The following is a 20,219-nucleotide window of genomic DNA, read 5'->3' as shown; positions in this document are numbered from 1 at the left end:
TATATAGCTGTCTCTACTTCTTGATTGTTTCATTATTATGCCACATCTATATCTACATCTGTTGGCATGCCTTGGTTAATAAAGTAAATGGTCATAGCTTATTTAAAAGTGACTTGGCAGTATACCACAAGGACTCCATGAAGAGAGATAGTGTTGCGGTACAAGGTTGTACCTTGACGGATGGGGAGCATGAATGGTCCATCCTCAGATCACATGGTTGATCCATAGTCATCACGTGTAAGGATCATCCATAGGTATCATGTACGTAGTTGGTGCGTCCCTCCTGGATCCTTCATAAGTTTCCTCGATATTTTTAATGGTATCTCAATTTAGTCGCTACAGATAGGATAGATGAGGCAAAATTAAGTCAAACTTTTGACCGCCAGCCTTTGCCTTGAAAAGGCTATAAGCTCTAAGTAAGCTCTATTGTAGCTATTAAATTATTAGATTGATATACTACTATTTATTAGAACTAGAAACAATAATACTTGGAATTTCTCCCAGCTATATATATCGAATTACTTCTTGAAGGCGGTTAACTTTACTGTGGTAACTGAAAACGTTTCCTGACGAGATCGTCGGGCAGAAGCAGAATGGATTGCTGGAAAGGCCACGTCTTGGGATGCCTTGGACGAAATTGCTAATCTTCGCTCATCGACGTACCGGAGGATTCCCTAGCGGATTGCCCACTTCCTGTCAGTTTCGAGGATTCTAGCCCCGATGCTATCATGAACAGCAATCTAGGTGACAGTCCAGGTCAAGAAATTCTTCGCCTAAAGAGCACTGTTTTGTTTCCTGTTTGATCAGCTTGAAATTGGCTGTCGCAGTCCTCGAGATCGGGATCCAGGCACTATTATGGGCTTGGTAGAGGAAGTGGTTTCACGAAAGTTGCGAAGAAATCCTTGACCAAATATCAGTGCGAACAGGGAATGTTTATGAGGGATGGCGCGTCAAGAGAGGTCCTTAAGTAACAGGTCGAAAGATGGCGTGAACAGTAGCAAAGAATCTGCGCTGTCGCAGGATATAATGACAAACTAGGTGTAGAGGCTATTGGATCAGTTTAGAGAGAGCGGGTGTAAAAGATGATTCTCCGCAGTGTCTCTTCAATACCCGACGAGACGTGGGAAGCATCTCAATTGTCAATAGCTGACAATAGATATCGTTCTATGTTGGAGTATAACATCTGAGATGTAATATTATCGCCAGAGAAGGCATGTCTAGAGATAATACTAATCCAGAAGATGTGAGTGGATGGTGGACAGTACTCCGGGGTAGAGGAATCTCCGCCGGAGAATTACCAGACACGGCACTCCGTCTCCGTGCTTTTGTCGGCAAATTCGAGATGGATCAGTTCACGTTTTCCAGACTAAACAATCTTTATTGTCACCTGACCAGTCTAGATCTGATGCCTGGCCACGTGTGGAGCGTTTGGGGCCATGTCAGGCCGGTGAGTGTGTCCTTTTTTTTTTTTGCCGAAGAGACGGTTATCGCGATGCTCGAGTTCAGCAAGTATGCAGCGGGTCTCGTGGACAGGTAGATAGAATGCACAATTCCTCTGCTGACACACTCTTGGGGAAACTCTAGGCGATTACTTTCACCGACAGCAGTACTCGTTAGGAGACTGTCTAGAAAAATGTCAGGCAGCAATGGTGATAGTATCGACAAGGTATCCAAATTTATCCGCACAGCCAGAGATGGTTCTCCAGCGGGGTGGAGGGGCTCGCACCGGCTCACCTTCCCCTCCAACTCCAATCACGGCAATTCCTCCCCCGCGCATCTGCTGTCGGCGCCCGGATAATACCTTCTTCTCCGGTCTGACAGGAGATCCTAGCTTGAGACACGTCGATGCTGCCTCCACAGGCTGCTGGACCGCCGCGCAGGCGTGTCCCATCTTTATTAGACCCCTTGTCCTACTCTGCCGTACCCCCTCTTTCTACACACCTCTCGTCGTTCGCCCCTTAGATACTCTCGCTGGACGGTTTACGTTGTCAAAGGGAAGAGTACGATATGGCCGCCGAAATCAACCTTACGAAGCCCAACATTGGCGTCTACACGAATCCCAACCATGACCTGTGGGTCGCAGACGCAAAGCCCACTCTGGAAGAGGTGAAGAGCGGCAGCGACCTCAAACCCGGCCAGGTGACGGTCGAAGTCCGCAGCACGGGCATTTGCGGGTAAGACTGAGTGGAACCGAATATTATCCTCAGTGACTGATGGATTCTCACAGATCAGACGTTCACTTCTGGCATGCTGGCTGCATCGGTCCCATGATCGTGACGGGGGACCACATCCTGGGTCATGAGTCTGCGGGCGTTGTCATTGCCGTTGCCCCTGACGTGAAGACACTGAAGCCCGGCGACCGCGTTGCGATTGAGCCCAACATCATCTGCAACAAGTGCGAGCCCTGTCTGACCGGTCGCTACAACGGCTGTGAGAATGTCGAGTTCCTGTCGACGCCCCCGGTCGACGGTCTGCTCCGACGCTATGTCAACCACCCGGCCATCTGGTGTCATAAGATTGGCGATATGAGTTTTGAGGATGGCGCCCTGCTCGAGCCTCTCAGTGTCGCCCTCGCCGGTATGGACCGCGCTGGAGTTCGTCTGGGAGATCCCGTTCTGGTCGCCGGAGCCGGCCCCATCGGCTTGGTGACTTTGCTTTGCGTCCGCGCTGCAGGCGCCACCCCTATCGTGATCACCGATATCGACGAGGGTCGTTTGCGCTTCGCCAAGGAACTGGTGCCTGAGGTTCGCACCTACAAGGTCCAGCCGGGACTTTCTCCCGAGGAGAACGCAGCGGGGATTCTGGACGCATTGAATGACGGGAATGGCAGTGCTCCCGACGCGATTCGACCCCGTGTGGCCATGGAATGCACCGGAGTGGAGAGCAGCGTTGCGTCCGCGATCTGGAGCGTCAAGTTCGGAGGTAAAGTCTTTGTGATCGGCGTGGGCAAGAACGAGATGAAGGTGCCTTTTATGCGGTTGAGCACGTGGGAAATCGACCTGCAGTACCAGTACCGCTACTGCAACACCTGGCCCAAGGCGATCCGTCTGGTCAAGAACGGGGTGATCAACCTGAAGAAGCTGGTCACCCACCGGTTCCCGCTGGAGGATGCGGTCAAGGCGTTTGAGACGGCGGCCAACCCCAAGACGGGAGCGATCAAGGTGCAGATCATGAGCTCGGAGGAGGATATCAAGGCTGCCAACGGGGTGAATGGTGCGAGCAGTTGAGTTGGTAAACTGGTAAACTGGTAAAACTTGTGCAATGTCTATTTTACGACTAATTGCATTTGCTGTTTGGGAACGTTTTCTGTATAGACGTTGATAGATTATTAACGAGAACAATTAATTTGCTTTGTTTCTGCTCGTGTCTTCATCTTCTACGGAGTATTACTAACGTCTGTTTCATCTTTTTGTTTACAAGAAATGTACCTCGACGGCGAGGGTCCAGACGCTCTACAAATATAACATCTGACAAGTCTTCCCGCAATGCACTCGTCTGGACGGAATCGCCACAGGCAGGCTTTACATGGATTAATGCGTATGGCTAGAACAAAAGTATATGATGATATTGATGTTCTGGGGATTTTTTTTAACTTTCTGCCTATACTAGTATTCGCTGGATGGGTAATGATACAGAAATTCTTGATACCAGAGTAGATCGATGATTGATAGATACCACTACACGCGAGATTCAAGAGTACAGTATATTACAAACATGTATGAAAGTGATGCTTAATTCTAGAATATACATTTGATAATCAATCACCTTTTTCTCAAAACAAAAAAAAAACGGTTGGCGACCATACCCTATTTTATTCATTGATTTCTTCCCCTATTGTCATGCTCCACGTGACGATATACAGTACATGCACCATCTTCCAAGGGGTTGGAAATAATATTAAATAAGTCATAGCTTAGCTTATGTAGGTTTACCAAAACAGGCAAGTAGGCGCAAGTAGGAGCATTCCATTCCCCCCTCCCTTGGGAAATATCTCGACACAACATGCAATGCATGCATGCAAGGGGCTGACGAGAATCATGTACCTGGCAGCACGAGACGCAATGCATGCAATCAACCCTTCTTTTCTTCCTATCTGTACTCTGTATCTCTTCTCTTCTTTCTTCCTAGCCCACTACCGGTTGAGGCGATATACGATTTTCTACCTCCCTACCAGTCCGAAAATCAACCAACAATGCATACCACTACTCTTCTCCTTCTCCTCACCTCTCTAGCCAGCGTCTCCCTTGCCAGTACTACTACAAATAATGCCGGAAACGGCAACTGGTGGTGCAGCCTCGCCAAAGACGAAGGATTCCCACAGAAGCCGTACTGCTGCGACGATTCGCGAGTGGAGCAGTGGCCCAATGGGATGACTGTTGCTGATAGCTGTGCGAAGACCCTACCCTGAACATAATCTTGTTGATGCTGTTGAGTTGAATACCCTGCTGATTGATTTTCTGTGGTGTTGTTGGTGCAGGTACCCCCGCTCCAGAAGCGAAGCAACCCTGTCCGCAGGCTAATGATGTGTGGTGTTGTTATGTTTTGGTTTGTGCACTCTTATTCTCCACGTCATTTCTTTGGACATTGATGAATGGATGCATACTAATGCGCTGTTTCTGTGTTATGCTTACAGGACGACAACAATAAATGGGGATGCACGTCTGTGGCTGAGTGGAAGACTTGATTTGATGATGATGACGATGATAATGGTAGTCAGTTCGCTTTGATTAGGATTAGGATCAATTGACTTTAGTCGAACCAAGTCAAATAGAATACAATCGAATATACCCAACTGTCCTTCTGTCGGAAAGAGTCAGCTTGTTCTGTTGGTGGTTTGATCATCGAGATTAATTAGTTTACGCTGCTGTTCGTGTCTGATAGACAAGAAATAACCAAGAAATAACCAATCATGACTGAATACAATTCCGGCAAATACGTCAGATGAATTGACGAGATATTCTTTTCCCGTAACTGCCGGCTTGCTCGACGAGTATAAGGTCTGGCTTCCATTATGAGGTATCGTCAGACCTTCTCAAGCCTCTTGAGTGACAGACTCATACTGGTACCAGTCCTTGATTCTTCCAGACATAATAGATAGTGCATGTTTCCTAGAGCACCAGCTAAGCTTCACAGGAGAGTCCCGTGGATCCAATCGAGTAACGTGGTGGAGATTAAATTAATCAGAATCCAACGACCAGAACACAAATGGAGATTACATATATTATCATATATAGATCGATCTTTTCAAACCCAGTTATCAAGTCTGGCTGGCTGGTTAGCAGGCATTCAGCAGGAAGCGGGAAGTCAACTAACTCAAGGGTTAGGGTTACTGTACTGCTCATACGTACTGTACAACAGTACATACATCAGGTAGGATAATGTTCTTTGTTCGATGCTGCAGATAGATACACTACATATTTATTCACTGGGAAAAAAAAATAAAAATAAAATAAAATAAAATCGTGGATTGGAGAGATAGGTCAACAACTAAAGAAAAAAAGATATTTAGTTTATAATGGAAGTAAAAGACTGGAATTTTTAGAATTTGTTTCCTACGGTCGTAATTATCCATGTTTCCATATCATATCGTAGTATGGTATTATACTATCACGTCAGGGAGTCGACTTTTGAATTTTGATTTTTTTTTTAAAAAAATATCTAGCCAAATATCTAATTATGGAGAATATCACCGCCGCTGCTGGAGAATAATGCCCTATCTACCTAGCCAGCTATCTACCTACATATTGTAGAAGACAAAGACGGAAAAAACAATCCATTGTAGCAGAAACAATCCTTTGTTCTAACAGGCATTGCTCTACTATCTGCAGATACTCTTCTCTAGATATTATCATCAGTATCATTATAAGGGACTGACGGACGGAACAAAGCGTGCTTTTATAATAATCATTTTCCTTTCATCGTCGTCGTCCATTTTGGATGATTCCAGACAAAGAGTCATAAAGAAAGAATCATATACCCTCGCAAACAATAGCATTTCATTGCATTATATTCCGTTTTCTGTTCTGTAGTTATCCTTTACTCCGGCCCAGACCGACTCGATATCCAACTCCTGCCGGGATGGGTCGTAGAATACTGACTTGTAATGCTTTCCTTGTCGCTGTTTGCCGTATATACTGTAGTTATTGTTATGACCATGGATATAAAAAACTCTTCAGTCTGGAATCATTGTATCCTTGATCAGATCGATCGATCCATCAGATCAGATCAGACAGATCAGATCAGGTCCGATCAACGACAAGCGTCATCCTCAGGAACAGCAGCAACACCAACAGTCACGACTTAACCGACTTCAGCAGCACCATGCAGTACTACTCCTCGGCCTACATCTCCGCCCACTCCGTCGCGCCCAGCCGCTTCCACCTTCCACCAAGCCCTCCTCATGGGCGAAGCGCGCGACGTGCCCATGGACGGAATCAAGTTCGTCTCGTTCGAGCGCGATAGCCCCGTGGCAGCGATCGGCACACAGGACCTGAAGGGATGCAGCGTGGCGATGATCGTGTCTACTCACGGCGCGCTGATGGCGCACATTCCTCCCATGCCGTACAGGACTCTCGACCCGCATGCTGGCGAGCGCCATGTCCACGCCCTGATGCACCGCATGCTTCGACCTGATGGAGTACGAGTACCGCGACTGTTTTCCGCGACCAGCCGCTTGGCGGCCGTCGTGTGCGCTACGGTCGACGACGGCCAGGTCGCTCTGCCCGGGCAGGTCGATCTCATGTGCGACATGCTGGTGCGGTATGCTGGGGTCTCGCGTGTCCGCGTCGCGGGTTACGAGGTGGTTCCGAGCCCGAATTATGGCGCTGAGGGAACGGTCTTTATTGATGGTCGTCGTGGGTGTCCGTTCCCTCCCAAGATCTATGTCGAGGATCACGAGATGGGTTGGTTTTCTTGACTGACTGACAAGCTCACCAGCCCAGACTACTGACTACTTAGGTACCTAACTGACTGACTAGCTGACTATCTGACTAACTGAGAATGATACTGTCGATGATCTTCTTACCTTGCTCAAGCATATTTATGGACGTAAGTGAGAGTAGAGAAAGTAGGTTTGACGTTGCAATCCGGTCTCACTTACTTAGAACGGTTGAATGACAGATATGTACAGTACAGTACAGTACATGTGTAGGAATAAATATAATATTGACTTCGGATCAAACTCAATCTCAGTAATAATATCTAAGATTTATAGTAGAAAAGTTTATCAAAAGAAGTCTAAGGAAAAAGGATCACCTGCTGGGAACTTCATTGGACTAAGATTATTTACTACTTAGATTAGGTATTTAGATTCGTCGAGAAGATTACATACCTAGGTAAGTGCGTAGGTAGGTATGAACAGCCGGATTGGAAGTTGGCCAAGTATTCGTCGACTCGTGGTTGGAGCTAGATAAAGAATTTGTGAATGCTAGGATGATGGAATATTTCTTGATTCTGACTTCAGGTGGATCACGCTGAATGACGCGGTGTTTTACATTGCATCTTACACGCAGTCTTAACATCGAGAGCACTTCGTGGGTATCATAGATGATATTATGCTGTAATCTAAAATCTACAGTCGTAATGATGCCAACCACACCCATGCAACCACTACGGCGTCCAACCGAACAAAGAAATAAGAACAGTCAAGGTGAGACATCCCACAACTCCTCTGCATTTCGTTGAAAAAGACGCTCCGCCAGCTCCGCATCCCCCCCGCACAACTGCAGACACATCTCGGTAAACGGTCGAATGTCGACCCCCTCAAACCGCGTGTGCGGCCAGTCCGTCGCATACACCACCCGGTCCCGCGCCACTCGCAGCAGCTCTTGCGTCAAAACGCGAATGACGCGCATCTGCGGATCCGGAGACAGCCGATACGGCGCTGACAGCTTGACATACGTCTGTCCCGCGCGAAGAAGGGCGACGAGCGAGGCGAACCCCGGCAGGGCGTACGGGTCGAACGAGTCGGCCTTGACGGCAGAGAGATCCGGCGATCCATAGTGGTCGACGCAGACTTTGACCCCCAGCTGCGGCACACACCGCTCCAGCGCGGGCATCATGTCGAGGGGGACGTACACCTGCAGCGCCCAGCCGAGCGGGCGGATGACCTGGGCGTGCTTTGCCAGCGTCTCGGCCAGTTCGTCGCCCGTCATGACCTTGCCTACCGATTTCAGGTTCACGCGAACGCCGCGAACGCCCAACGCATGCCACTGGGCCAGGGTCTCGGGCTGGATTGAGTCCGGATCGATGACGACCACTCCGCGCGCCCGCGACGGGCCCATCTCTTTCAGCGCGTCGAGCAGACACGAATTGTCGAAAGCGTAGATGGACGGCTGGACCAGGACGACATTGCGCATGCCGACAGACGCCTCAAAGGTCTGCGCGTGGGCCAGCGTGTGCGGACGGGGCGTATACAACGCACCCGGGGCCATGGGATAGCGCTGAGGGTCAACGACATGCATGTGGCTGTCCCATGATTCAGGAGGAATCCTCTGCGCAAGAGGCGATGGCTTGACCGACGCAGCAGTCTGCGTCTGCGTCTGGCTCTTGCTGGCGAGGAAACGGGCTGTGAAAAGGCGGACCTTGAGCTTGAGCTTGGTCAGCATGGCCGCAAGAACACCGGACAATCCACGCAATGGAATAGGTGGTAGCGATACAACATCGTCTCACAGAGACAGGAGAATAGAGGACTTTTTCAGACAGCATAGCAGGCACTCACCGGTGGAACTCGCCGGACAGCCACGCACGGCTGCAGAACAAGCGAGGGAAGCATGGAGGATAAAGAAAGAGCCACCACCGGTGAATGACCGACGGCGTGCAAGGAGGAAAGAAGGCGATCTCAGTGACAGGCCAGCCCCACTAGCGATTCTCTAGATTAGATCCGTTGAGCAGCATCCTGAGCTGACACGATCTGTGGATTTGATAGTCGTCGAGATAGTCGACGGGTCGAAACGGGAAATCTCCGACGCTGACAGCTGCTCATGTACTGAACTGTACAGCAGGATGCGATGCCAGCCAGGACAGATGGCAAGCGACATTCACCTGGCTGGAGGAAAGAAAAAAATTATATGAAAAAGAAAGAATAGGGAAAAAAAACCAGGCCATCCACATGGCGACTGACTGGCGGGCGGCTCGGAAGGATGCCGTCTGGGTGACACAGCAGCACCAGCTGTCCCTGCAACGTGCGGAAAAATGCCTGACAGAGATATAAGAGCCATGAGCCATGCTTTCTTTTTCTTTTCTTCATCGTCTCCTGCACAGCCAGCTGTGCTGTTCCTCATCGCTCAGCCATGCGTCGGCTCTCTCCACGCAGCGTCGGAAGTTGACCGAGCCCCTCCTGGCAGCCCCATCGTGCGATCGCCTAGCGAAAAAGCGACACAAGACAGTGAACAACGGCGTCGTCCTCCGGAAAAAATACCTGAGATTCGATCGCAGATGTCAATTGAGATGGCAGCAGAGGACAGAAGGATGATCTGGGGCAGGCTTACTGCTCCTTGGGGCCGCCACGCCGTGGAGCCGCGCTTAATTAATCGTCATCTTAGCGGCCGCGTTGCAGAACTTAATCGTTGCAGAACTTGATCGCGAATCTCTTCTCCTGCTGCAAGCACAACGATCGGAGAAATCCTGCCGTCGAATGATGCGCTGAGGACGAGGGGTCTGCACACCCTTGTCTAGAGCGTGACGGCAGCAGACGCCGGCATCTGCATCGCCGGAATTTATTAACCTTACTTGCCTCTATTTAACTAACCTTCGAGGCCCATGCTCTCTCGATTCTCTCCTCACTGTGCAGACATCGTCTCTTCCTCGACTCGTCGTCGGCCATGGAGCCCAAGCAGCCGGCTGGCCAGTCCAGATGGACGACCAACGCCTACTACGCGTCCATTGTCTTCCTGATCGCCTGTGGATGTCTCCCCAAAGGTATGCGATGCCGCAGATCACTGCCTTGCGTCGTGCTGATTGATGCCTTCTTCGCCAGGCTACGATGAAGGCGGCTTCAGCGCCAGCGTCACCCTGCCCTCCTTCGTCGACGACTTCAACCTCTCTGCCTCCCACTGGAAAGGAAATGCCACTGGCCTGGCCAACCGCAAGGCCAACATCTCCTCCTTCTTGGTGCTGGGCGCCGCCATTGGCGCCCTCCTGGCCATCTTCTTCAACGACCGCATCGGCCGCCTGCGCGCCTGGCAGCTGGCCACCGTCGTCTATGTCATCGGCACCTTTATCCAGGTCTTCTCGTCCGGCATCTACGGCCTCCTCCTGTTCGCGCGCATCTTCGCCGGTCTGGGCGCCGGCGCCCTCACCGTCATCTCGCCGCTGTATCTGTCCGAGATTGCCCCGGCTCGAACTCGCGGAGTGGCAGTCAGCATGACGATGGTCACTCTGCTGTTCATCCTGGCATTGGGTACGACGAAAACCGGACGAGACACGCGAGGAATGATTCTCCGACTGACCGGATATACACAGGCTTCTTCATCAACTATGCTGCCAGCGTGGAAATGGCGCCCACCCGGACCCAGTACCGCCTCGTCCAGGCCATCCCGCTGATCCCTGTCGGCTTCTGCTTCATCGGCTCCTTTTTCCTGCCCGAAACCCCGCGCTACCTGGCGTCCAAGGAACGCCACGAGGAAGCCCGGCAGGTGCTGGCCCGCCTGCGAGGCTCGACCACGTCTGACCCCGCCGTGGAAAAGGAATTCGACGAGATCGATGCCCAGGTGCGCGCGCACGTCGCCGATCTGGAGGGCGTGTCCATGTGGAGCATCTTCAAGGAGATCCAGCTCAACCCCAACTACCGCAGCCGCTTCTGGCTCGTCATGGCGATGCAGACCATCGCCCAGTGGACCGGCGGCAACGGCATCACCTACTACGTGCCGCAGATCTTCACCTACGCGGGCGTGACGGGCAACGCCCAGTCGCTCATCTCGTCCGGCGCGTACGGCATCGTCAAGTTCGTCTTCACCATGGCCTTCACCTGGGGGCTGATCGACCTGTTCGGCCGCCGACGGTGCTCGCTGGTCGGTCTGGCCCTCCAGCTGGCGGCGCACATCTACATGGCCGTGTACATGGCGATCCCGGGCGCGGGCAACAACAAGTCGGCGTCGGACGCGGCCATCGCGTCCATCTTCGTGTACGCCGTCGGCTGGTCCGTCGGGCTGTGCACGATCCCCTACATCTACGGCTCGGAGCTGTTCCCGACGCGTATCCGCAGCGTCGCCTACGCCATCAGCATGTCGCTGCACTGGTTCTTCCAGTTCGCCGTCGTGCGCGTCACGCCCAACATGTTCGTCTCGCTGGACGTGTGGGGCGCGTACGTGTTCTGGGCGTGCATCTGCTTCCTCGGCATCGTCATCCTGGGCATCCTAGCCCCGGAGACGAAAGGTGTTCCGATGGAGCGCATGGGCGAGCTCTTCGAGGGACCGTGGTACCTCCGCTGGCGCGCCACGCTGCGTGACGACAACATCAGCGACTACGAAGCTTCTCGCAAGGAAGAGAAAACCTCTGAATCAAAGCAGCCTATCCCGCAAGACAATGCTGTCTGAGCTCTACATCTATACATCTATACATCTATCCATATATATATTCATATACTCACACATATTTGGAAATATCTAACATACCACAGATTTCCCCAAAAAGCGAGTGTCATTATTTTTATGTTTTGGACAAATTTGCAGCAATATATATAATTACTCTTTTTTTTTTGCGCTTATATTATCCATTTATGCAAATATATTTGTCTTATCTATCTATGCTCATTGGACAGCAGAGGAAATCAAAATCGAAATCAAATGAATTGAGACTTTTTCCCTTCATTTTTCGTGCTACTAAATAATTAAACTTCATTATGTCCAGCTAACGTTTACACATACACTCCATACAGTAAACTAATTGACGAGTCAGTCAGTCCTATGGTTTTTTCCTTTTTTCTTTTTTCTTTTTTTTTTTGTCGATAGTTAGATATATAGATACGCCCACCCGACTTCCTAGGACCCGGCGCTGTTATATTATCAAGCTATCGTCCTCGCCGGCCAGCGACACTACCAACTGACATGCAGCCACAGACACGCCCAGATCCAGGATCCTATGTAATGTATTATTTTATTTATTTATTTCTGACCCTCCTCCCTCCTAGCTGGAACCATCTGACTGACTTAAGTACGTACATACATACATACCTAACAGACAAACAAGAACAGTAATACAATACATACATCGAGCTGTTGAAGAGCAAGAGCAAAAGCAAAACGAAACGATTTCCTCCAAGGACGCCCAAATTCTGCTATGTGTATATATATGTATATCTCTGTCCCATAAATGAGGAGATGGAGATGGAGAGGGAGATGAACGACAAATTAAAAAAGAAGAATGATCAGAAAACAAGAGAAGAAACAAACGCCTCCATTGCTGGTGCTACTGCTGGTATAAAAAAAAGCAACACATCGCGCCGAACCGTTCACAGTGTAAAGTCAGAGGTTCGTCATGTCGTTCTTTCGTTCGTGAAATAATTAAATTCAAGAGAGCGGAGAATTGAGAGGCTACCTAACTACTAATTCCCGCACCCATCATCCCCCACGACGACGACGGATCATAGCCCGGTGCGGGTGTCATGTTCGTCGTGATGGGCTCGACGTACGAAAACGCCTCGAAGACTTCGGGCGTGATTTCGTATGTCATTGTCGTGCCGTCTGGGTTTAGCATTACGGCTGGCATGCCTGCGCTGCCGGCGCTGCCGTCGCTGCCTTGAAGATGTGCGCCGGCCGCGAAGGACGACGGGGCGGTTGATTGCGTCAGGTCAAAGCTCGTTATGGGCTGCTGCTGATGATACTGCTGCTGGTATCCAGGTAGTACAGCAGCAGGAGGGCTCGCGGAGCCGGTGGACGAGGCTGTCGTTAACCCAGGGCCAAGGGAGCAGGGTGTCGACCCGGCGGCGGCAGATTGCTGCGATGGTGAGATGTGCCGGCTGGGTTGCTGCGACTGTTGGGGAGGTTGCGAGTGCTGAGGTGGGGTCCGCGTCTGGACCTGAGGCTGAGGCTGAGGCGGCGGAGGAGGCTGCGGCTGTGGTTGTTGCAGTTGAGACTGAGATTGAGGTTGAGATTGAGATTGATGCGGATGCAGACTGACAGTCGGCTGCCCTGCTGTCGTCGACACGTGGATATCAATTTGGAGCTTCCGCAGCTCCTGGTATATCAGACCCAGACCGGTATTGATCACCGGATTGGCCGTCTTCACCCGCTCCAACGCGATGATGCAGAACTTCACCTTGTCGAGCGTCACGGGAGCAGGGTACTTGAACGCCTGAATCTCCAGCAGGAAAATCGAGGCGGCCGTATACACGCTATACGCAAGCGAGAGCACGACGTAGCTGTCGCCAAATGTGCGGCGGTAGAGATCGAACAGGGCCAGAATCGACGTTGCCGACGTCATGCACTGGATCAGATGGTTCATGTCCGGCCTCTCTTGTTTGGACGTGCGCGGTCGGCCACAGAGGATGGGACGATGAAGAAGGATGTTGATAGTATGGTAGAGACAGCTGAGAAATGTTAGTAGGTATATCATCCGCTGGAGATGGCTCACTTACTTCAAGGTGACAATGTGACTGGGAGGACAATACGGGGGCAGATTTGTGGCCACGAGTCGCAAATAGTCCGGAAGCTCGTCCCACCACCGTGCCAGGTTCTTTTCCTGCTCCTTGACGCAGGCGAGGAACTCGTTTTCGCCCGTCTGCCGAAGCGGGTCATAGATGTGGATGATGATCTGGTTCAGAATTTCGGCCAGGCCACACATCTTCATGAAACAGGACGTGGAGTGAGCCTGCGTGGGCGGGTAATGCGTGCCCTCCGGGAAGACCACGCCGTGGGGAACCCAGGGCTCAATCTCGGACGTGTCGTCCACTGTGTTTGTGAATCAGTGGCATCCATGACGAGACGCAAGGACCAGACTTACAGATCATCCGAGGAGGACTGACGCGGGAGTTCTTGATGGCCGGAGACCGGCCAAAGTAGAGCGAGATGAGCTTGTCCCAGAAGTAACAGCTCCAGAAGAGCCGGTTCCGAATCTCAATGTCCTCATCACTGAACGGGATGGATCGCGAATACTTGCGGCTGTCTACCGAGATGCCCAGGTCTTCCACCAGCCGGAACGCCATGCCACTGTACAGCCACGCCTGCGTCCGATTTCCGCGCCCACACTCCTGGGCGCTGAGCAGGAGGAGCGTCTGGACCGTAGGAATCTTGGGGTAGCCGACCCGGAGAGCGTCAAAGACCCCCGAAACGGCCGATTGGTAGAATTTGGCGCCACCATCGTACGACTCTAGCAGAGGACCAACTTTGGGCTCGCCCTTGCACCATCGTACCGAATGGGACAGGATCGCATTCAGTAGAATATCGGAGTAGTACGGACCGGCCACCTTCATATCGCCTGCAAATGCCCCCAAAGTTAGCGACCTTGGAAGAGTTCTTATGAAGAGGAAATGACTTACGAGTGAATGCCGGTCGATAGACAAAATTAAACAGTGGTTGGATCCAACACCAGTGGAAATCAAGGAGATATTGAAACGGTTCCTGAGAATGCCATCAGCAACGCCAGACCTGATCGAGAAGATGCTGCGACGACGTACAGGGATGGCAGCCAGCTGCTCGAATGCCCTTTCCCGCCAAGCATTGTTGATCAGTCGCTCTTTCCGCGCCTCGAGTTCCAGAGCCGTATGGGGCGACGTCGCAGTCTCGTTGACCATGCCGCTGGGGAGGTGAAAGAGACTCGTCGCGCCATGAAACGAGATCCGGCCGTCATCTTCCACCTTCAAGCCCTCAAAGTCTCCCGTCAAGTCCGCCAGGCCTTCTCCTCCCTCGTCCGGTTCGGTCTTGAAGTCTCCTGACGAACCATGGGGACTCGACTTGGACGCGTTTTCCGATTCACGGGCTCGTTCACCCTGGAGTTTCGCGAGGGCCTCCTCGAGTTGCGCGATCTTGGCCTCGAGGGTTTTGGTGTAGGATAATGTCGGCGCTCTGCCGGTTCAGCGATGCCCCTACCAGTCAGCAACCAATCGACCATCGAGGGCGAACAACAGGCTGGTTCGTCTCCGGGACATGGACCACGAGCTGCTTACAAACTGTAGACGCAGACTTCGCCACGAGCAGCGCATCGCGCACACGACGGACTCGCTCCGTTACATTTTACCTGGCGAGACGGATTAATCAGCGCTTGCACTGGTCGCAGGAGATAACAGAAGGACAATAGCCAAAAATACCTTTCTTTTCCGGCAGGCCTCGCAGGAGAACGCGCTCTTCCTGGGAAGACTGCTCTTGACCGACGCCTCCGCCATGGCGGCGGGGAAGAGGCAGCAGTCAGGACGATGGCCACGGTCAGTCAGCTCGCCGTCGGCGCGACATTACTTGCCATACGGGCTGGCAGGTTTCGCGGATGGCGTTCGCAGAGCAATGGCAGCAACGATGCGGTGGATAATGGATTGGCTCGATACTAAATTTCAGGGAGAGGAGAGATGCGAGGCTCGTTCCGTGGGGCGTCGACCGGGAGCGCGGGGAACTGAGTAAGCCGTCCGTAGGGCATCCCATCCGTCTCGTTCATCCAAGCTTTGCAAGAAAAGGGGTCCCCCTCGCGTTTAACTTCTGGATGCACCAGTTCGTTCTCGACCTCGCGCAACTCCTCGTTTCTCCTGTCTGGAACGGATGGCGATTGCCTGTCTGGTATGTAGCATCCCCGATTGTCTACTCCGTACTCGCTAACCGACTCCGAAGAAGACGAGGCATAGAGACGCGCGAGCGATTATCGGCCAGGACGGCCGGACTCGCTGGAGTCTGGAAGACGATCTGCCCGACCCACCTGGCAGGCTGGTGATCCAGTGTGCTGCGATACCAGAGTCTAGTGGACACCGCGGCCATGGCCTTGACTCTCGAGCCTGCCGCCATTCCGTATCGTGATTCGCTCCACAGATGACTGCAGCGAGGAGGCCATGTCGACACGCACAAAAAGAAATAAAATAAGAAATAAAATACGGAATAGAAAATTACGACAAGCTGTCATTGGCCATTAGAACAGGAAGAGCGTTCTCTCTCCCTCTCTCTTTTTTTTTTTCAAAAATCGACTCACCGTTGCGACGTTCAGACTCCCTTTCTGCCAGAGCACCGACTTAATGCTGCCCAACTAAAACTAACCTAACGCAGTGCATGGCAAGCGTGGAACGGAACACGCAGCCTCCACTAGCTCGCTGGTAGCGTGGATTCAGTCTAGAAGGTCTGTCGAAGACCTGGAGACTGCGCGTGGCACGCCGCCTTCAGCCACCAACTGACGATCACAGCAGCCAACGCGGCGAATGATTGGCACCGGTCGTCTGCAGAGCCCCGTTCATCGGTTCCTAACGTGCCGAGTGCCTATCGGCCGTGCTTAGGGCAGTAGGTAGACTGGTAGAGTACGGAGTACTCTGTACTATTACTAAGTTACTAACCGGCCTGTTCGGGGACTTCGGGCCACTCTAGCACTACGGAGTAGACCACTCTCGATCCGCTGATTGACGAGATCATCCTGTCGTAGATCTTCATGGGGTTTGTGCGGGTGGACAGTGGACACAATCTCCTCTTGGACTCCTGATATTATTCATGCTAGCTGGAAAAACGTTGTGGGATATCTCTCTAGAGGTAACTACTGTACATACATGTGGATCTAATAATACAGACATGTCTTCGTGAGGAGAGGATCGGGACAGTCATCACAAGAAATTCTTCTCGAGCTGCAGCAAGAGAGGATGCACGTCGTCGATCTTCATCTTCACCGCGCGGAGGTTCTGCAGAGAGTCTGCTCCAACGCGATCTTCCAGCAGACGACGCAGCGTGGCGGCCCCGTCGTCGCGGCTGCCCTGCATCTGACCCGACACATCGAGTTCGATGCTGCCATCGTCGAGATTCCGTGACCCCAGCACAAAGATCAGATTGTATTTCATCTGCTTGGCTCGCTGGATCTTCTTGCCCAGCGGCTGGCTGCTGGTGTCGAGGTCGATGAGGAACGTCGGGTCGGTCGAAGAAAGGGGCGCAGGAGGCTGAGAACCCTCCTCCGGACCGGACAACAGGGTGCGGAACCCTGAGAACTTGGCGACGGCCTCCTGGGCCTGGCGCAGCACGGCGTCGTCCTGCTGCACGGTGAGGATGATGCCCTGGCGGGGAGACAACCAGAACGGCCACCGACCCGCGTAGTGCTCGATCAGAAGGGCCAGGAATCGTTCCAATGATCCAAAAATGGCCCGATGAATCAGCACCGGCGTGGCCTTTCCGGGAGTGTCTGGGTTGTAATCCTCTTCGCCGGGCGCAACCTGGTATTCCAGCCCAAACCGTTGGGGCAGGTTCAGATCCAGCTGGATCGTGGACAGTTGGTGGTACTTGCCATCTGAGTCCTGCAGTTGGATATCGATCTTGGGCCCGTAGAACGCGCCGTCCCCCTCATTCAGCTCCCATGGGCGGCCCGTATTGTTCAGCGCATCCCGCAGCTGTGCTTCGGCGCTGTCCCACAGCTCCAAGCTGCCGATGAAGTCCTTCTCCGGCCGGGTAGACAGAACGAGACGGTATTGTCCCAGACCAAACGTCTTCATCACCATGTCCACAAAACCCAAGGCCAAGGCGATCTCCCGCTTGATCTGTTGCGGCCGGCAGAAAATATGCCCATCATCCTGGTGGAATCGCCGCACCCGGGTGAGGCCGCTGAGGGAGCCAGAGATCTCGTTGCGGTGCAAGGGACTGAAATCGGCGTAGCGGATGGGGAGCTCTCGGTAGGAATGATTCTGTGCCTTGAACAGCAGGCAGTGGCCGGGGCAGTTCATCGGCTTGAGACCGTACGACTCGTCTTCGCCCAGCTCTCCGTCCTTCTCCCCCATGGCGCCTCGGCCCCGGACCTCGTACATGTCATCCTTGTAATTCTGCCAATGGCCCGACACCTCCCACAGGGACTTCTTGTAGATGTTCGGCGTGAGGACTTCGCGGAAACCGTACTGGCGGTACTGCGCGCGGAGGAACGCGATCAGCTTGTTGATCACATGGGTCCCATTGGGGAGGAAGAGCGGCGAGCCGGGGCTGTAGGGGGACGAGGTGAAAAGCTCCTGGGCGGTTCCCAGCACTCGATGGTCTGCAGCTGGCGTGCCTGGCTGGATGTTCGAGGCGCTGTTGCTGGCGTGTCTGGCGGGAGCAGCTCTGGGCCGGTCAACGGGCGCCGCGGAACACGAGCAGTGTCGAACCTGGGAACTGGCTCTGGGCCATTGTCGGTCGATGGAGACAGCAGGTGGCCCTGCGAAGCGGTACTGTCTGTAGCAGAGCGTGTTGAATCGGCGCATTGCGCGATGGGATGAGTGCAACAGCCTTGCTGTTTCGATTTCTTTTCTGTCCAGCTTTCCCCGCCGACAGACGGACGGACGCGCTGACCAACCACAGAGCAGCTTTCGTGTCCTGTCAACAACGATCAACCCCACGCAAGAGCATCATCAACCATCACCTTTCATCCGATCGATGTGATCGTGCCTCTGCCTTTGATATCTGTCATGGTCACCTGGCATGGGGCATGCGAGACTGTCTGCATACCGAATATTGCATTCGAAGCGTTCTACTAAGGTACAGAGCATGAAACCAGCCACATCGTCATGATCTACTCTAAGAGATTCTCGCTGAAATTATGCAGAGGTCGTCGTGATTATGTCCTCCAACGCAGCTCAGAACAGCTCAGTCTTAGGGGAGTCGTGGGTTGTTCCTGACCTACCTCCTGGGCAAACACGCGACGATGGCGATGCCGAATGTGTGCACAATAAAGGCAGCTCAGAACCCAGATCGTACAGATCTGATGGAAAGTCTCCTTCAGAATCGCAAATCACGTCCACCTCTTCCACCTCCGGACCAGAGCTCATTATGCCATCGATATCCATCGACATGACCTCCGACGGCTCTTGGGTCGTACCCAGAAGACGGAGCAAGCAGATTTCGCCTCGAGATCAAGGCATGGCCTCTTCTGCAAGCCAGCGGGACCAAGGATGCGCGACGGATCGGCACAAGACGCCTGCAGATACCCCTGCACCAGCTGCAAGTGGCATGGAGTTTGTCCTTCACAAGATCTCTTACCTGGCTCAAAGATTAGGACAGAGCAAGGTCGTTTGGATGGCTGTCAATACGATCCTTCTGATCCCTATGTTGCACCTCCTCATCCTTCCAGAGCTGCTGTATCAGTTCCCACAGCTCTGTCAACTGCCTTCTGCTTCAACTCTTTACCCAAAGACCTGTGTCGTCCACAACGGCACTTCCCCCAAACTTGCCGGTTTGCCGGCAAGTTATCAGCATGCTGTCAAAACCAGAATTCAGCTGCAAGATTTCTTAAACCAGACTGTACAGGCATTGACACCGCTCGACAACCCGCTGAAGCTCAGTGACCGGGAATTTCGACAAATATACAACACCATACGTGACACTTATCCTGGAGCCAGACATGAACTGGATCTTGAATTCGAAGGCGCCTGGACAGCGCTTCGAAGCGCTTCTCGAGAGCTTGACACTCTCCGAGTCGGCTTGAAATCGATTTCTGACAACTTGGTCTCGCAAGAAGCACGGAGGAGCCGGGACGCACAGAATCACCCGGGCCTTTTACAAGGAAAGAGCTCGAATGATGAGAGTTTTTGGGGCCGTTTTCTGTCGTATGGTTCATCGCAGAGGGGGTCTGAAAAGGGCACTCTGCTCGCAAGTCAACTGAGTCGTCTTGAGCAGTTTCTGGATACGGCTGTCTCGAGGCTTAGTTCTGAGACGGATTCCCTACTCACTCACCTCGCCACTCTAGACGACCATCTCGAATCTATTCAACAGGTTATCATGCGCGAGGAGGAACGAGAACACGGTTCTTCTTCAGATGCTCGCAATGCGATTGCGGCATTCCTTGAACCGATGTGGTCGGCCCTCAGCGAGAGGTTTTCTTTCCTCCCATCAAACGTTTTGGTGTCGAGGTCGCACGACAACTCTTCCAATGCGGCTCTTTCCGGCCAGCTTCGTCGCATCTCAGCTCACCACCATCCGATGGCGAGCATTATTGGCAAATTGGACAAGGAGCTCAAGGCCCTGCAAAAGATTCGAGCGATGCGAGTGTGATGACTCTGAGGAAGTCTGTAATGAATCACGTTTTCTTCTAGTAGAGAAGCCTGCAGGTCAGTCTGAACTTATGGCGGTGATGACTCTCGGAACGCTTATGCCCGTTAC

General features: G+C 52.5%; 8 protein-coding genes across 8 annotated transcripts; 5 read left to right on the top strand and 3 right to left on the bottom strand.

Moving 5' to 3' along the window:
* Positions 1 to 2,007: 2,007 nt before the first annotated feature.
* Positions 2,008 to 3,227, top strand: T310_2741 (L-arabinitol 4-dehydrogenase; the record flags this gene model as incomplete). The annotated part of the gene is made up of 2 exons (XM_013474406.1): positions 2,008 to 2,174; positions 2,228 to 3,227. 2 exons carry the CDS (start codon positions 2,008 to 2,010, stop codon positions 3,225 to 3,227), a joined length of 1,167 nt encoding a protein of 388 aa, XP_013329860.1.
* A 965-nt stretch (positions 3,228 to 4,192) lies between these two features.
* Positions 4,193 to 4,684, top strand: T310_2740 (uncharacterized protein; the record flags this gene model as incomplete). The annotated part of the gene is made up of 3 exons (XM_013474405.1): positions 4,193 to 4,388; positions 4,478 to 4,545; positions 4,634 to 4,684. The coding sequence occupies 3 exons, from the start codon at positions 4,193 to 4,195 to the stop codon at positions 4,682 to 4,684; spliced, it is 315 nt and encodes a 104-aa protein (XP_013329859.1).
* A 1,716-nt stretch (positions 4,685 to 6,400) lies between these two features.
* T310_2739 (uncharacterized protein) lies at positions 6,401 to 6,997 on the top strand (the record flags this gene model as incomplete). Its single annotated transcript, XM_013474404.1, has 2 exons — positions 6,401 to 6,902; positions 6,978 to 6,997. 2 exons carry the CDS (start codon positions 6,401 to 6,403, stop codon positions 6,995 to 6,997), a joined length of 522 nt encoding a protein of 173 aa, XP_013329858.1.
* A 228-nt stretch (positions 6,998 to 7,225) lies between these two features.
* On the bottom strand, positions 7,226 to 8,606 carry T310_2738 (Amidohydrolase family protein; the record flags this gene model as incomplete). The annotated part of the gene is made up of 3 exons (XM_013474403.1): positions 7,226 to 7,287; positions 7,331 to 7,563; positions 7,795 to 8,606. 3 exons carry the CDS (start codon positions 8,604 to 8,606, stop codon positions 7,226 to 7,228), a joined length of 1,107 nt encoding a protein of 368 aa, XP_013329857.1.
* A 1,215-nt stretch (positions 8,607 to 9,821) lies between these two features.
* Positions 9,822 to 11,534, top strand: T310_2737 (MFS quinate transporter; the record flags this gene model as incomplete). The annotated part of the gene is made up of 3 exons (XM_013474402.1): positions 9,822 to 9,918; positions 9,977 to 10,399; positions 10,462 to 11,534. 3 exons carry the CDS (start codon positions 9,822 to 9,824, stop codon positions 11,532 to 11,534), a joined length of 1,593 nt encoding a protein of 530 aa, XP_013329856.1.
* Positions 11,535 to 12,534: 1,000 nt separating this feature from the next.
* T310_2736 (C6 transcription factor) lies at positions 12,535 to 15,316 on the bottom strand (the record flags this gene model as incomplete). Its single annotated transcript, XM_013474401.1, has 5 exons — positions 12,535 to 13,525; positions 13,574 to 13,886; positions 13,939 to 14,997; positions 15,101 to 15,155; positions 15,242 to 15,316. 5 exons carry the CDS (start codon positions 15,314 to 15,316, stop codon positions 12,535 to 12,537), a joined length of 2,493 nt encoding a protein of 830 aa, XP_013329855.1.
* Positions 15,317 to 16,717: 1,401 nt separating this feature from the next.
* On the bottom strand, positions 16,718 to 18,325 carry T310_2735 (Threonine--tRNA ligase; the record flags this gene model as incomplete). The annotated part of the gene is made up of 1 exon (XM_013474400.1): positions 16,718 to 18,325. The coding sequence occupies one exon, from the start codon at positions 18,323 to 18,325 to the stop codon at positions 16,718 to 16,720; it is 1,608 nt and encodes a 535-aa protein (XP_013329854.1).
* A 355-nt stretch (positions 18,326 to 18,680) lies between these two features.
* On the top strand, positions 18,681 to 20,111 carry T310_2734 (uncharacterized protein; the record flags this gene model as incomplete). Its single annotated transcript, XM_013474399.1, has 1 exon — positions 18,681 to 20,111. The coding sequence occupies one exon, from the start codon at positions 18,681 to 18,683 to the stop codon at positions 20,109 to 20,111; it is 1,431 nt and encodes a 476-aa protein (XP_013329853.1).
* Positions 20,112 to 20,219: the final 108 nt, after the last annotated feature.

The sequence above is a fragment of the Rasamsonia emersonii genome (genome assembly GCF_000968595.1).
Source record: "Rasamsonia emersonii CBS 393.64 chromosome Unknown ctg1118621760037, whole genome shotgun sequence".
Taxonomy (NCBI): domain Eukaryota; kingdom Fungi; phylum Ascomycota; class Eurotiomycetes; order Eurotiales; family Trichocomaceae; genus Rasamsonia; species Rasamsonia emersonii.
This window is presented reverse-complemented; position numbering and strand designations above follow the sequence as displayed.